Source organism: Mytilus californianus, unplaced genomic scaffold, assembly GCF_021869535.1.
Source record: "Mytilus californianus isolate M0D057914Y unplaced genomic scaffold, xbMytCali1.0.p SCAF_3, whole genome shotgun sequence".
Taxonomy (NCBI): domain Eukaryota; kingdom Metazoa; phylum Mollusca; class Bivalvia; order Mytilida; family Mytilidae; genus Mytilus; species Mytilus californianus.
Window position 1 is genome coordinate 14,497,283 of NW_026262679.1, and position 18,075 is coordinate 14,515,357.

The 18,075-nt window shown below is 31.9% G+C and overlaps 1 protein-coding gene across 1 annotated transcript in view; it reads right to left on the reverse strand.

Annotated features, from left to right (window-relative positions):
• The window catches only part of LOC127733965 (trichohyalin-like), a 114,121-nt gene extending 97,276 nt beyond the window's left edge, over positions 1 to 16,845 (reverse strand). Inside the window, exon 1 of the mRNA XM_052243453.1 lies at positions 14,001 to 16,845. Within this exon, the coding sequence (XP_052099413.1) occupies positions 14,001 to 16,695 (2,695 nt within the window). The 5' untranslated portion in view covers positions 16,696 to 16,845. The remainder of the gene's footprint in view (positions 1 to 14,000) is intronic.
• Positions 16,846 to 18,075: the final 1,230 nt, after the last annotated feature.

The following is an 18,075-nucleotide window of genomic DNA, read 5'->3' on the forward strand; positions in this document are numbered from 1 at the left end:
CTTTTTATTTCAAGTGCAGTCGTGAAAAAGGTTCGTTATTCACCGTGTTTCTTGAAATCGATAAAAAGATCAACGTGCAAGAAATTTTTAATTGTTCGCTCATGGTGAAATGGCAATTTTATTTCGCGTTCTTCCGTGCAGATGCCCCCACCCCCTTTACTCCCCTCTTTAAACATAATTTTAAACGGGGACAGGACAATTATTTTCGCGTTATTCTGCATGTATACTATGATTATAATCCTATAATATATAGAGACTCTATATAATATAGCAGTGATCGCCGTGGAGAAGAAATTTGGAATTGATAGTTAATAGCAAATACACTTTATTTATATTATAATTATGTATGTATGTATGTATGTTCATAGTATACAGAAACGCGAAAATCATGGAATTTAACAGAGAGCAAAACAAATAACGTACTTTGGAAAAAAGGGAGAGGGCTTAAAATAATTGTCCTGTCTCCAAGTGCCTATGACTCAGTTTGATACCTTTTCTGAAATTCTCCAGACATAAAATCTTTTACAAAAATTCATCCTACAACAGTTTACATACTTTCAATCAAGCTCTAAATACCCGCGATTTCGTAAGTAAGTCTAAATTGAAAACGACGTTCAAACCTATGATTACGTTGGATAAAAACCGCAATTTTTATACGTGTACATGCAAAACATATTTCTTGATAGAGGGGTCTAAATACAGCAAAAACAACATTTTTCAAAAGACCAAAAAAGTGAAAAAGTATAATAAAAAAAAATTATAACTAGTGAGAGTCTACTCTCCTTAGTGAATTATTTTATAGTCAAAACTCCATCATACTTCTCAGATCATAATCAAATTGTTACCAATTTAAAATGTGATGTAAAATTACCAAATATAAATAATAAGAATAAAAAATGATTTTGAATTCAAATGGACAAAGACTTCAAAACTATTGTTTTAGAATGAGCTTAAAGAAAAATATATATATGAAAAATTAAACAATTTTCAACAAATGAATTTTGAAAATACACAGGACAGAGCTACAGACGTTTATATAAACTTGTCACATGAATGTATGAGAAAAAAATATTTTAAAAAGAAATGAAAAAGAATATCTAACTGGACTGAACCAATTTTTTTTTGCATTAAGAAGTACTTTTAATTTATACAGCAAAAAATTAAAGCTATCTCCCTTTGACCAGTCTGAAAGACAGAATATTTTTGTTACTCTAAACAATTAAAAAAAGTTTCTACACTTAAAAGAATTCAACTAGACAACATGTCACCAAATGAATTTAAAGAAGTCTGGAAGCTTTTAAGAACAATAAAAAATAATAAGGATAAGAATGATGAAAGTTTGATTGATCTTAGTCAGTTTGCAGATCACTTTAAAACTCAGGGTAAACCGGAAAAAAATGATAAAATTTTTGAGAACAGTATTTTTGAAAAACTATGTTAAACAGAAAAGTTGCTTACTTCAAAGACAGTGATAAACCAATAACTATATCTGAAATAAAAACACAAATTAAAAGATTAAAAAGTGGGAAAAGTTGTGGACCGGATACAATTTTATATGAGATTATAAAACACAGTAGTTCTGTAATGTTAACAGCGATTGCTAAATATTTTAACCTCATATTATCAACCTCTCTATATCCTGAAAATTGGAATAAATCATTTATAGTTCCTTTATTTAAAAGTGAGGATCATCTAAATCCTTCAAACTACAGAGGAATTTCTCTGATGAGCTGAGTAAATTATTTAAGTGGCTATAAATTACACAGGTTACTTACTTTATTTGAAAATAATGTATGCCACAATCAATTAGGCTTTAAGAAGAACAGCAGGACTTCAGATGGTGTGTTTATTGTAAAGACTCTGTTTAATAAATATATAAACCTTAAAATGAAAAAGATTTATGGATGTTTTGTAGACCTAAAGAAGGCATTTGATTCAGTGTGGTGGTTAGGTCTTTTGTATAAACTTAACAAAAAATGAGAACAATGGTATGAAATTTTATAATTTGATAAAAAATATGTATACGAATACTGAAGCTTCTGTGAAATCAAAGGAGAATATATCTGAATATGTCTCTATTGATAGAGGAGTGAAACAAGGGGATAATATGAGTCCAAACTTATTTAATATTTATATAAAAGATCTACCAGAAATATTTGATGAAAACTGTAAACCAGTGACTCTGCAAAAATGTCAATGAACTGCCTCAGTATGTTTGCAGATGACATTCTATTATTATCTGAAACTCCTGAAGGTTTACATAACTCTATAGATAAATTAAACTCCTATTTTAATAAGTGGCAGCTCACAATAAATACACAAAAAACTAAAATAATGGTCTTTCAACAGAAGAATATTTTATGTAATTAATATTATTTTTGTTTTAAATGGTGGCAAACTAGAAAAGGTTTTAAAATATAAATACCTTGGAAATATAATTGAAGCGTCTGGGAAATTAACTTCATCACACATTGAATTGGTTAAAAAAGGTACTAAAGTTATGTTTTCTATTTTTAAATATCTTTCTCCATTAGAAAATGTGTCTATAAAACTATACAAAAAATTGTTTGAATCCCTAGTTAATCCCATTCCCATGTATAACTCTGAAATTTGGTATATGAATTTTTATGATAAAATAATAAGAGCTGATAGACGAATACAAAATAAAGACATGACCTATAATGGTTTACTTTTATAAATTGTGACTTGGATGGAGAGTCGTCTCATTGGCACTCATACCACATCTTCTTATATCTATGAGTAAATTTGATTTTTTAGCAATGATCGATAGTAGCCAAGTGGAGAAGACACATTTAAAATTTTGTATATTAAATATATACAGGGGCTTAGTAAACAATCTGTCAATATAGCTGCTATAGCAGAACTAGCCCAGTATCCCATAGATGTTTTTATTAAAGTGCAATCACTGAAATACTTAGCAAGAATATCCAGTGATGAAAATAACCCTTTATTATATGATGCTTTCTGTTTATCTATATGGCTCAGCACAAACACTACATTTTCATATGTTGAAAATATATCTAACACAAATAATATAGACATAAATAAAATACAGGAAATAAAATATAAACAAGAGAACAGTTCATTCTCAAAAAATATTAAAAAAGAATCTATAGCTTTGAAAATATATTCTTTAAAAAATTTAAATCAACTAATGAAAAAAGTAAAATGTTCTTGTACAGTAAAATAAAGACAAAATATGAATTAGACAAATATATTCTTGAAAATAATTTTGAAAATCGAAGAATTCAAAGAGAAAACAGAATTTGTAAATATTGTAATATTTAAATGAGGTTGAAGATGAAACTCATTTTTCTTAACATGTGAAATTATTTAATCGTTACGAAAACAGCTTGAAAAAGACATAAATAACATTCATCCAGGATTTATGGAAGATAAATTGCAATTACTTCTATCATCATTTTATATTATGCAGCTTACTGTATCGTTCATTAAACAGTCTTTCGCACTGAGGAGAGTGGACACCACTCCTGCATAATCATTACGAGTTGGGATTTTTAACTATTTGTATATGATGTTTTATATTTTATAACGTTTGCATTGTTTATATTGTTGTATTGTTTACCTTCAACCCCTCGGGGGTATAAATGTGCATTACTTAATAAATAAATCACTTAATAAATAAAAAAAAAATAAAAAAAAAAAAAAAAAATAATTGCAATAACGTTCTGTCTAGCGAAATATTGTGTTTATTTTTTTTTATCGCATTGTAAATATTTTTTTACATTTCAACATTTACATACTAAATAGTGTGTCAAAATTACATTGTTAGGAAATTTATATATATATATGTATGTAAAAAAAGGAAAGACATTTTTTGACATAGTAGTTTTTTTTTGTCTTACACATCGATATCAACATGCATAAGAACCGAATGTACACACATTTAGTGTGTTTGTTTGAAAAAGCAATGGCGAATTCAGCTGTGAATTTGACTGGATTAATTATTCTCTTTTAGTTTTACGTTAACTGAAACAAAAAATTGAGGTAATTTTATACTGTCTGTGCACAACCTTAAATCAAGATGACTGGAAAAAATCATTCATTGTTAAATTTTTATTATTACTGTGATGAAGGGCTCCTGTAAAAGTTAATACAAATATTCCATGTCCGATGGAAACATAAAAGTATTATCCTTTGAACTTAAAGCAATCTATATCAGACTTGCATTCTAATTACTTATTGAATGCATTATCATGAATTGTGACTTATTTGTGTTCCAAAAAAATATTATTGACTTAGCACTCAAAAACTGCATTGAAATAGGCCTAGTCTTATTTTTCAAAATAGAAGACAAAATATGAGATCGAATATTTTTCATTATAATTTATTCGCAAGTTCATGATTTACCATTTAAATCATTATGCATTTGTTTAGGCTTCCTTTTTTTACAATTCGAGTCCAGTCAGTAGAACTTGTATGGAATGAGACAAAATTTAAAGTTATTTAGTTTAATTAATAAACATACACACAGATTGCAATCCAATTCCTTTTATTTTACATTGTGAAGAATTTACATTGAGATTATTATTTCTTTTATTTATATAAAAAAAGTATTGCAAGGCATTTAATAGATTTGGCATTTTAACACTGTCTAGAACAAATATTTATATTTGACTAGCCCTAGCTTTTATGAAAAAGAAATTTATTTCTGTGTTGGTATTATTCGATTATAATTTAATTTTGGATGTAACACGTCTTCTGATTGGCTGAAAGTGTTTTGTCTATCAGCTCATAGACATGATTTTGTCATGTGACCGTGACGTCACCAACGTTATTTTCAAAATTTACTCCTTAAAAACGGAATTTAGAATTAAATTATAAGGAATGACTGTAATATGTTTTCTGTCTATTCGAAATAACCTAAAACATGTGGTGCACACTCAAGAATCATTAATATGTTTTCGATTATACAAATTGGTTTATTTAAATTATATCACGATTTCGAGATTTTATTTAAAAAAATAAAGTACCGAAAATCTATAACTTTCCCGAAACAGATATCAGGATGAACACCAAGTTTTTGGAGTAACTATAGCTCATTGTTTCACATTGTAAGTGAACATATGAACATATGTATGGACATATACTGGTACATGTAAATCAAGCAAGATATACCTGCCTATTAGGACACTAACAGTGTCTCATCCCATGTTTATTCCTAGTTTTTTTTTTATCTATGACTGTCTTACAACTACATACACAAGATGTATGCGTTGTTGGAAGTTATTTTTGGCATCCCTTTCACCTTCATGCCCTAATATTATTGACAATGCTGTTTGATTTTTCATCTTACTCTGCATTAATAGATCTTCGATTCAATCACTTTGTCAGGATACATGTACCATAGAATGTGTTGATTATTATCTTTTTTTCGGACGTCAATGTTGAAGCGATTTAACAATTGCGGTTGTCCAATTATGTCATCTTTAAACTTTTATCTGGTCAAAATTTTATTTTAGAACGAATGCGTGATCAACTTTAAAAAGTGTGCAAACACAAAACATATAGACAAAATATACTTCTGTCCTGTCTTTTTCGTACTTGCAAGTTATTAGACAGTAAAAAAGATATTTGGATCAAGCCTTGTGAAATTTGCATTTACGTTTTTGAATAGGTAAAATGTATAGTTTGGTGAACTTTTTTGCTAACTACTATACTTGTGAAAAACCCTTGGCAACAGAAACATATTCATTTTTTTTAATCGACCCAATTTACACAGTAATGGACGACTTTGCACATTTTATGATCGCAAATAAAATATGTATATAATATGCAGTGCTCTGTAGTTCGTATATTCATTTTTTTCTTTTGTTAATGGATTTTCCCGTCTTTCTGGGAGTGGTTATTTGTTATTGACTCCTTAAGCTTACTCGCAAATAATTTAAAACCAAGACTTGCATTATAAAAATGTCCAAACAACCCTTGATTTTCCTTTTTTTTAAACATACATCTCAGCCATAGATAAGGACTTAAATTCGCCAGGTCTTTAATTTCAAGTTAGTGAGTTGACCAAAGTAATATTGCGGACCATTTGCCAGTTTCCATGCGGTATCCATGTTTTTTTCACTCGCTCTGTTCTGCATCCACTCAACTTTCGTGTTTTTCATAACAAGGCCATTTGAAGCTTTCATGCTATACAGAGTGTGTTTTGCTTATTGTTGAAAGTCGCACGGTGACCTATATTGCTAACATCTGTTGACCACTGGAAGGGATTTGTCTGATTGTCTATCACACCACATATTCTTATTTTTATATGCAGTTATATCTATAATAAAATTGAGAATTGAAACGGGGAATGTATCAAAGAGACAACAATCCGACCAAAGAGCAGAATATTTGTTTTTCGTTAATTGTTTTGTTGTAGATTAGGCCGTTGGTTTTCTCAATTGAATTGTTTCATATTTTTCAGATTAGGGACTGTTGTAGCCGACTATACGGTATGGGTTTTTCTCATTGTTGAAGGCCGTACGGTTGCCTATAATTGCTTACATTTAGGACTTTTATCTTATTTAGGAACACTCCCAAACGTGTCCATTCCCCCAAACGTGTCCGATTCCCCCAAACGTGTCCTTAAAAATTGTGATATCGCCCAAACGTGTCCGATTTCAAAGCCCTAAACGTGTCCGATAATTGTTATTTGGCAAAATGTGTCCATTTTAAAACGCCGGAACGTCTGAAAACTTTAAGCGCTATTATATTCTCAGTGACGCCTATAACATTTACGGCAATTCCATAATAGGGGACATTGAAGATGTCGGGTTTTTGTTGGATCCTAAATAAGATAACAGCCGCATTAAAAAAACATAAATCCTGAAGTATTTTGGACACAATTACGGAAACTAAAAAAGGAACACTGTTGAAAGAAGTAAATTATTTTGTACTAATAAACTGCCGTAATGCCTTACTATATTAATCATGAATGAGGATATTGCAGGCCGGCTTCCTGCAGAAGTGTTCTCTATTTTTTTCAACAGTTCTGTTTCTTTAAAAGCTCTTGAAATTATAAACTGGTATTCTTTTTTTTTTTACATCACTTAACAATGCTTAAAGACACACAAACAAGAGACATTGCGTTCAGTGCAAAATATTTCATGCATTATCATGACGACAACATATTACAACAAATACTATAGGTAGGTTCTATAAGAATAATTTCCGGGACTTTGGGATTGTGCCATTATTATTCCGAGAATTTGGGATTCGGTCTAAATTTGTTTGGTTATAATAGGCACTTGCACTAATCGGGACTCGGAATTAAATAATAATTTTTGAGAGCGGGGAAAGACCGCTTTATTTTTTTCGGGACTTCAGTATGATACTCCTTCATTCCCCCTTATATAATAGAGGCCGTTTGAAATAAAAGTTGGGGAAATTCTAACTGCCACTAGATAATATGGGTATATGGATAGGGACAAAAATGTTGCCTTGCAGCATATCACCGACGACATCCTTAAAGCGTTGTTACAAGGATTTTAATGTGCAGAGATAGGGCATTCTCCCTACACGAGGTATCTGATTTAATATCAACATTATAACATGACATGGCTGCGTACTTTTACATTCCGCACAGCCAAACGAAGGCCCCACTTCGGCACGGGTTATACTGTTAGTTTGATAAAGACTTAAAGGACTACATTTCAATTTACAATGAAATAGTAAAAGGAGTATTTTTATGATATGGACACGATTGAGCTTTCACCTTTGTGAGATTGGACATGTTTGGGCGTTAGTATAAAACAGTTGGAAAGCAGGTCACGGTTTGACCCCAAGTCTATCAGCAACAATAGAGTCACGTGACTGTGAAAATTCAGTAAAACTACGGATGAGACAAACCTCACTTTTACTCACTAAAATATCACTGTCATGGTGAAAACTTATTGATAAAAATAATCTTGGATATACATAGTTTTAACTCGTCAAAACTTACACATCAACTCAAAGTCCTTTATTCTTTATTTTATCTTCAAACTTGAAGTGTTTGTGTGAAAATTGTCAAGGCTCCTGATCGAAAAATCTAAATATTTTCGAGGAAACTAAAAATGATGGGCTGAATTTAAATTTAATAAAGCATCTCATTAAGACAAACACTCGATATGAATATCTAGGAAATACAGTTTTGGATACGCAAACGTCAAGTTATGTTCAACACGAAGCGGTGGTTTTTTTGCCGATTTGTGCAAGTGGTTATCTCCCCTTGATATCACCAGTCAAAAATAAAAACCCACCAAAATGAATAAAAAGGAGTTTATTTTACAAAAATCAAGAAGAAAATAAAAGAAAGTCGATTAACAACTATGTTATAATATTAAGAAGAGATACTTCTCTACTTTTCAGAGAAGGATTACAGGTAGAAATTAAAAGACCTAAAATTGGTGAAAATAAGATCTAGAAACCTAGCTGAATTGATATGAATTAGCTCTGGCTGATGAAATTTACTTTCAGTTTGTAATTTTTATAATGGGATATGGGATCACTCCTAATGGATTTTCTTTTAACTACTTCTAACAATGTTTAATGCAATAAAACATACTGTATACAATTTAAATAATCTTTCTGAAAAAAAATAGTACTGACCATTTATATTTTATATTTTAATAAAGTGGGACCAAGAGTCACAATTTAATTTCTTCAAAGTAAAAAAGCCTTTTAACTCAAGCCTATGTTTCTTAGTTGAACAGTACAGTACTGCCTAGAAAATATCATACAGAAAAAGGAAAAGTTTACCAAAAAAATGACAAAAATTCTGTAAAAAAATAATGCTTAAAATCATAAGTGAAAGTGACATAATTTTGAATTTTAAAATCATTATTATTGTAAAATTCAACTATTAGATTAGCTAGCACAGTAGCCCTTGTCCAATTTCTCAGGGTATTTTATAGAATAAGAAAGTAAACTTTTTGAGAAAAAAAATGTGGCTTCTTCTCTTCAGGTTGCTGTATTTGCTGCTTTATATATTTATAAACAAAGCATTGTATATTTTACCTGAATAATTGGATATTAATCTCAGAAATGAAAGTTGGTATGACAAATCTTGTGCATTTTACTTTAATAATGATCAATGATGATTAAATTTGACAAGAATTTGCCTTTTGAATAAATTCAATTTTGTAAGAACACATCTCTATGAATTAATTTCTTGTTTGACTTGAAAACCAAGTGTTTGCTCTTATTAATGTAGCTTACTTAGTAAAGAGATAATTAATAAGCAAGGTTTTTAACTTATAAAATACAAATATAATTAACTGACCTTCATTTCCTTTTTTCATATGTTTTTTCCTCCAGAAGTTTTCTTTGCAACGCATTTTCTATTGCTATTTTTGTGCTTTTGTTTATCCAGGCATAGGTCATCATTAATTTGTCATATTTGCTTCCAGTATAAATGAAATTTTCTTAGACCTATAGTTTCAAACGCCATAAAGAAGAACTTTGTTTGCTGTTTCACTTTTCCAATGTTTAAATTTTCACTATGCACATGACCCTGACACATATTTTGAACGTTATATATGACGTATGTTGAAAAAGAATACAATGTCACCGTCAATTTGTGTAGGGGATCAAAAAGGGTTTTAATTACTTTAAAATGGAGGTATCGTATGGAACTGTGAAAAACAACAATTTTTAATCACAGTTTCATTCATATATATAATAAAATCAGGATTTTAGAATACTTTGGAAACAGGTACAATGAAAAGAAGTTGAACTTTACTGTTTTGAAGTAGAAACGCAGCCAAAGCAAGGTACAAATTGACATGACTGGTGGTCACCAAAATTGTTGTATAATAGTAAAAAATGATGGCTTCAAAATTGTGTAGAAGTTTGAAATAGTTTACCCGGTTTCATTTAAGATTGATACCGTTCTTTTCCGTATTTGGATACGCAAACGTCAAGTTATGAAAAATCGATGTTTTTGGCGAACAAAAAAGATGGCTGAAATTTTTTAAAACGGACAGGACATAGAAATAGCAATAACAAGCTATTTTTGATAATGTTTCTATGACGTATTGAAACTATATTGGTCGCAAAACCTACAAATTCTAAAATTCAATTATAATAATTTTAAGCATGACAAGTTGAAATAAATACTTTAAACGTCAATCTTTTAGCCGATTGATTTGGCGCACGACTGTAGCGCCACCTAATTAATCCCCCCTGCTATTGTTGCTGATAGAGCTTGACGACAACGGACGTTTCCAAGGACTTGCTTTCCAACTGAAAAATGGACACGATTGGACGTTGATAAAAATGACACGCTTTGGCGCCCTTTTACATTTAGACATGTTTTGCAGTTCAGTGACGTCATGTTGACACGTTTGGGGGAATCGGACACGTTTGGGGGTAAGGACACGTTTCTGAGGGTTACAAATATATTGCACATAGTTTCGTAATTAAACGGCTTTAGATCTGTTATACAACAAAAAAGATAAAAGGTAGGAAAATTAAGAGACCACAACAACAAAAACCATCGAGTCCTGTCCATAAATATATAGTAAAATAGACGTTTAATCAACAATGAACAATTTAACACAAAACCCGGATAGCCGGACGTTTGGCTCAAAATTTAGTGGGCTAATGCAGTTTAACATGCAACCCCTCCCTGGCTAAAATTGCTGCAGGATTAAATCAGTATAACATGCACCCTCCCCAGCCCGACTTTGGCACAATATGTAGCGGTGTATTGCTGTGTGTTTGTTTAATTTGCATTGGCTAGAGATATAGGGTGAGGGTTGCGATCTCACTAAACATGTTTAACCCCGCCGCATTTTTTGCTCCTGTCCCAACTCAGGAGCCTCTGGTCTTTGTTAGTCTTCATTTTGTATGTTTTTTAATTTTAGTTCATTTATTTGTTTAGGAGTTCAGTGTGATGTCCATTTTCACTGAACTAGTACACATTTTTGTGAAAGGGCCAGCTGAAGTGCGCCTTCGGGTGCGGGATTTTCTCGCTGTGTTGAAGACCCGTTGGTGGCCTTCGGCTGTATTGTTTACTCTTTGGTCGGGTTGTTGTCTCTTTGAAACATTTCCCATTTCCATTCACTATTTTAACATGTAACCTTTCAAACTTTGTGTGTCTGTCTTGACTATATTTGGCAATAAACAATAAACGAAAAATAAACTATACAGCGCAGTTTCCAACAGGATTACAGCAAGAAAATTAATTTTAAAAATGCGGTCAAAAGTCAAAATTTGCTCGCAGCGGAAAAATGCAACAGCTTGATATTCATTTGGAATAAAATAATTGTAATGATTTACACAACGTTACTTTTTCCAATATAAATATTCAAATTATTTAGTTTTTTGTTGTTTTTGATTAATTTACAACATCTTTACAAAGACCACATTCTGACTTCGATATTAAGTAGACCATAAAATGTTCATTATCTTTCTTCTGTTGTAAGTTTAACTTAGTTATTTTGTGTCATGAATTGGTATTGATGTCACTCGTATGTTTTTTTAAATATGAAGAAAGGGGTAGTCCGGTTGTCATATATGTCAATGAGACACAAAAAATAACCGACAAAAAATTAAAAAAGGGGCAACATTCATTCTTCAACAAAAGAATACATCACAAGAATATAATTTTTGTAAGAAAAAGACCAAATTCGTGAGACGTTGTGTAGGACTTGAATAGCCAGGACAAACTGATAAATATCTGAATGAATGAATCGATATATGTAAAAAAAAAATCAAGGTATTAAAAAAAAAATAAAATGATTTTTTAATTATCCTGAACTCTTCACAAACAAAACCTACATGTATGCATTAAATAAACAGTAGGCCACTCTTTTAAAATGATTACAACGTAGAAGTACTTCTTCTCGTAATCAATAAGATATTTTGTGAATTAACCCCATGAACTTAAAAGTTTTTTACAATGAATAAACGTATTTTTGGATTATTTAATGATATCAGCTCTGAACATTATTATTCTTTAAAATGAAACTGTTGTATGTGATGGTATAAACAAATATTTAAAACAAATCTTTTAAAGTTTTGTGAAAAGAAAGTTTCATTTTATGTATCGAAATGTGTAACAAGTGATCATTATTTAAATCCCCACTGGAAGGCCTCTGACAGACTGAGTGAGCGTAAAATCATTGTTACGTTAGCCAATGACAAACAAGTTAAAGGTAACTCATTCAGTATTATAATCAACAAAAGTTTTACGGTTGTCTACGCTGTTATGAAAACGATTCTATGTATTCACAATAAGATAAAATAAGAACATTAGAAAGCATATTAAATAAAACACAGCTCTTTGATGGTTTATTATATATCTTGGTATTCACTTTCTTAGCACTGATGTAGTTTTCCTTACGAAAGAAAGAAAAATGTTTAAGTCTTTATGATTTTGATTGCAGATTCCGATACATTGTTGCTATAGCAACCGAATTAAAATATTCAGGATAATGGTCGAAAACAACAAAAAATGGTAAAACTCGTCATTAAAAGGAAATAACTCCAATAAGAAGTTGACTGACTGGCCAAGTTGACTTTATATTTGTAAATATAGTGTTGGTGATAACTTTTGCTTTTAAAAGTTTCTCTATATCTTTAAATAGTTTTCAAGATAAAAAGCAAATTGAAAAAAAAAATGGTAAGATTCATGATTGAAGGGCAATAACTCCTGTAAAAAGTCGTCTGACAGTTTTGATGTAATCAAACAGAAGTAGATCTCAACATTTTGAACATTTCTTTCTCTAATTTTGTCACTTTTTTCACGTTTCCCAATCGATTGTGAAAAAATTGTTCTCCTCACTAGTAAAATATCTTTTCTCGGCAAATGATTGGTCGAAATTTAATTATGACGTTAAATTTTCTTGATTTCTTCTGAATTCCCGATTGTGACGTCATGAAACAAGGCGACCATGCCTGATGACGTCACACATAAAGAACACAACTTTCTGCAAATCTTTGAAAAGGAAGGATAAAAATCATTAGAGAAACAGATTCCACCACTATAACTCGTGTGTTACGATATTTCTCCACTCTCAACAGTTAAATTTTAATATTTTAAGAGCTCGACAAGCCTCGCGCTTTAAATATTAAAATTTAACTGTCTCGAGTGGAGAAATATCGTAACACACTTGTTGCAATGGTGGAATCTATATTCTCTAATTTTCATGCTATTTTCAAATTTCTGAATCGGTGTGAGAAAAATATGTTGTTTGGCAAGCGGGGTCATCGGACAAAACTTTAAATTAGATAACCAAAAGATGATTATGGCTATGTTTGGTGCCAATTGGCCCAGTAGATTCAGAGGAGATGATTTTTGTAAAAGTAAACGGACGATGGACGCTAAGTGATGAGAAAAGACCACTTGGCCCTCAGGGCCAGGTGGGCTAAAATCAAAATCTATTTTTTTGTTAAAGTAACATATACTTTTGACAAAAGTAACATATACCTTTGACAAATTGACACCAAAATCAAAAGAATTCTACCCAGGAGGGAAAAAAAGGGGGGGGGGGGGTATTTTCCATGAAATGTGTTGTAGGGATTAGACGCTGTGACATGTGATAAGGTCGATATTTTTTGAGATAAAAACGTATCTGAAACTAATCAGATGTCGATTTTTTTCAGAGATGCGTGAAAACTACAGTCATAAATGCATTAGATATTTGTCAAATCTATTTATCTCAAGCAACATAGCTTAGTACAGGTATATTTTTTGTCAAAAAATAATTGATTATGTATGTATTTTTGTTATTAAAAATATATGAAAAGGGTCGGATACTCGATGCTGCTCACCCCTACCACAAAACGGTCGAAGTGCACGTACCCCCCCCCCCCCCCCCCCCCCCCCCCCCCCCCGAGTTTCTACCCCTACCCTCATATCTTCAATCTGTATAAGTTTCATTCTAATCTAGCAAGGGAAACTCAATGTATCACCCGCAAACCATTTTTCCAAAAAAAAAAAAAATAGTGACCTTGACCTTTGCCCTTCCTAAAATATTATATACCTTTCGTTTCTTTGATGAGTTCTTTTTTAAGATCTTCATTCAGTGTGTCCTTTGTCAAGTTGGCTGTTGTGGTTGGTTGGCTTGTCGTTGTGGTTGGTTGACTCGTATTTGTGGTTCGCTGTCTTATCGTTATACTTGGTGTTGTTGTGGGTTCGGTCGTTGTTCTTGTCTGAACAGTTATGCTTGGAACAGGTTCTTGTTGTCTACGTTCTTTCTCTTTAAGTTTACGTTTACGTTTTTCCTCTTCAAATTTATGTTGTTTAAGTTTTTCCTCTCTAATTTTACGCTTACGTTCTTCCTCTCTTAGTTTACGTTTTTCCTCATCAAGTTTACGTTTACGTGCATTCTCCTGAAGTTTACGTTTACGTTCTTCCTCTTCAAGTTTACGTTTACGTTCTTCCTTTATAAGTTTACGTTTACGTTCTTCCTCTTTTAGTTTGTTTTCCTTTCGTCTACGTTCTTCCTCTTTTAGTTTGTTTTCCTGTCGTCTACGTTCTTCCTTTCTTAGTTTACGTTTTTCCTCTTCAATTTTACGTTTACGTGCTTCCTCCTGAAGTTTACGTTTACGTTCTTCCTCCTCAAGTTTACGTTTACGTTCTTCCTCTCTAAGTTTGCGTTTACGTTCTTCCTCTTTTAGTTTGTTTTCCTGTCGTTTACGTTCTTCGTCTCTTAGTTTACGTTTTTCCTCTTCAATTTTACGTTTACGTGCTTCCTCCTGAAGTTTACGTTTACGTTCTTCCTCCTCAAGTTTACGTTTACGTTCTTCCTCCTCAAGTTTACGTTTACGTTCTTCCTCTCTAAGTTTGCGTTTACGTTCTTCCTCTTTCAGTTTGTTTTCCTGTCGTCTACGTTCTTTCTCTCTTAGTTTACGTTTTTCCTCTTCAATTTCACGTTTACGTGCTTCCTCCTTAAGTTTACGTTTAAGTAGTTCCTCTCTAATTTTACGTTTACGTTCTTCCTCTCTAATTTTATGTTCCTGTAGTCTACGTTCTTCCTCTGCAATTTTACGTTTTGCCTCAAGTTCACGTTTACGTTCTTCCTCTCTAATTTTATGTTCCTTTAGTCTACGTTCTTCCTCTGCAATTTTACGTTTTGCCTCAAGTTTACGTTTACGTTCTTCCTCAGCAATTTTACGTTTTGCCTCAAGTTTACGTTTACGTTCTTCCTCTTCAAGTTTACGTTTACGTGCTTCCTCTTCAAGTTTATGTTTACGTTTACGTTCTTTCTCTCTAAGTTGATGTTCTTGTTGTCTACGTGCGTCCTCTCTAAGTTTACGTATTTTCTCTTCAAGTTTGCGTGTACTTTCTTCCACTCTACGTTTACGTGTACTTTCTTCCTTTTCCTCTTCCTTTTTATGTTTACGTTCAAGGTATTGCAAAGCACTGTTAGTGTTTTCCTTACTAAGTTCTTTTTTTCTCAACTTTTTTAATTTTTTACTACATTCTTGAAACTCACTGCGAAAACGACGAAGGCATTTTTTTCTCGACCGACTATTTGAGCTTTGAGATTGACAATATGTCCGTCTTCTTTTTTTATCACATTCACTTTGTTGTTTTTTAAATTTTAGATTTAGTTCCACTATACGTTTATGTTGTTTAATTTTTACCTCTTTACGTTTACGTCTATATTCTTCAAATCTACGTTCTTTTTCTCTAAGTAAATGTTCCTGTTTTCTTTGGTCTTCTTTTCTAAGTTTACGTATTTGCTCTTCAATTTTAAGCTGTTTGTTTCCTTCTGTTATTACCACATTTGTCATGTTTTGCTTGTTTTTAATAGGCCTTTCATCATCTGGTTGTTTCTTTTGTTTCTTCAACTTTATTTGAGTTTGTTTATCAGATTTAGATTGATGGTCGATCTTATTTATCAAAGTGTTTTTGGTAACCTTATGGTGCCTTTTGCCATATTTATACGGTTTTTTATGTTTATGTCGATTTTCTTTGTAAGAATCCGTATTTTTGTCCTTTTTGAATATATTTTCGAACGACTTTTTTTCTTCTTTATCGTTGTCTTTGTTATAATTGGATCTGGAGTGGTATTTTTTATGTTTATGTCTGTGCTCTTTGTACTGGTCAATGTTTTTTTTGTGTGTTTTCAAATTATCATTGCTAAGTCGATCATCAATTCGGTCTCTTTTGTGCTTACGTTTATTGTAATATCGGATTGGAAGATGTCGATTCTCCTTACCATGCGTATATTGATTTCCATTAGGAAATGTTGGGTTTTTTTTAAGATAGCTGCTAGTGGGCCCAGCATCTCTTTGTTTGCGGTCCTTAAAAGGTTTATCATCAGTGTTCGATGTGTGACCATAAATAGGGCGTAAAGTATCAAGGTGCAATGTACGATCAATATCCATATTTGGAGAACCATGGTGGTATTGATTCCTACGAAACTGGTTTCGATGCTTGTAGGAAGATGTGTGGTACTTTGAGTTGTGATTTTTTTGGCTATTGAATCTTGAAGCAATTAAATGATTGGTATTTTCATTGACTATAGACTTTCTATTATTTTTACTGTTGGCATGGGGATCAGCAGGAGTGTGGAAGAGGTGCTTCAATTTCTTAGAAAGGCGAATATCAGCTTCTCTGTTTCTAATAATAGAAACTTTAGGATTTTCGACGTTTCTCTTCGGAGTTCTAATGATCCGAGAATCTGAATTAGTTATTGTCGCGTTTGCCTTCATGGAAGGAGCATCCATATATTCTGGTTCGCAGAGTTTCAATTTGAGTTTAAAGAACGGAACACCCTCCCATAATTGAGGGTATAATCGAAGACTCAAGGTTGTAATTGGATTCGCTAGATCAATTTTGGTAATGGTATCTGGCTGCGCTAGATTGCCAAGCGACTTAAATACCTGCAGTTAAAATCAATGTGCTGTAATAAAGGCAGAATGTTATCTTTTATGTTATTTTTATCAGTTTAGATTTTTGATTGTTTGGTTGTTTTTTTTTCTTTCTCTCTGTTATATATTTAATGGAGATACTTATTTGTTTTTTGTTTCAAGTTTCAAACTCAATCATGAAAAACCTATTTTATTACATTGGTTGCAATGAAATACCGTGATTACCAGTTCAGATAAAATAAGATAACTTTAAAAGTAAGGAAATCCTGTAATTTAACTCTTCTGATGTTATAAAACAATAGGTGTTGTCAACATCAAACTATAGGAAGACGCGTAGAAAAAAAGATATAGTTCCTGTCATTTTCAACTTTATCCACATTAAAAGCATATGAAATAATAATAAAAAAAAAGGGAAAAGAAAAATAATCCCTGAATTCAAATACTGAAAATATTCAATTCGAGACAGAGCTATATACTAAGAAAAGGTGAATCTCCAAGATTGTCAACCCTAAAAGGATTTTGTCATAAGTGCGGAAACGGAAGTGAATAACTCTTTAGAATTGACAAATTTGGATATTGACCGCTTCTAAGGGGCCACATTTGTTTTATTATACCGAACTAACAGAAGAAATGCCTTTCGAATCATCGAATATAAATGTTAAAGAAGCACGTGTCTTACTGTAGCAACATATTTGCTTACAGCAGAGAATTATTTTGTATCTTATAGTCGTTGTCATGTAAAATTGGCACCGGTGTTTTGATCAAATATTTTTAAACTATCAATCGCGTTCATTCGAGATGACGTTTTACAATGAAGAGGAACCCAAGTTATTCAGAAAAAAACTTTAACTGTCCCACCTTTTACTGTGATTGCACGGTATAATCCTGACCTTCACAATATACTAGACGATTTTCAATGATGGAATCGGACATTGTTTCACCGAAAGTGTTGCCGTGGAGTTTTACGTTCAGTTTATTTACATATTTTTCGGACCCTCGAAACTTTTGCTCAATAGTAACGTAAGTCTAAAGAAATATTCTATTGCAGACCATTGGCTACTATGGTGGATTTACAATGGAAAACCGTTTAAGATAATGTGAAAGTCGGATAATACCGTACAATCACCATAACAGGTAGGACAGTGATTGCTAGACTTTAAAGTATTTGATCAAAAACCTGGTGCCAATTTTACATGACGGCGACTACTAGTATATAGATAAAAGAAGATGTGGCAT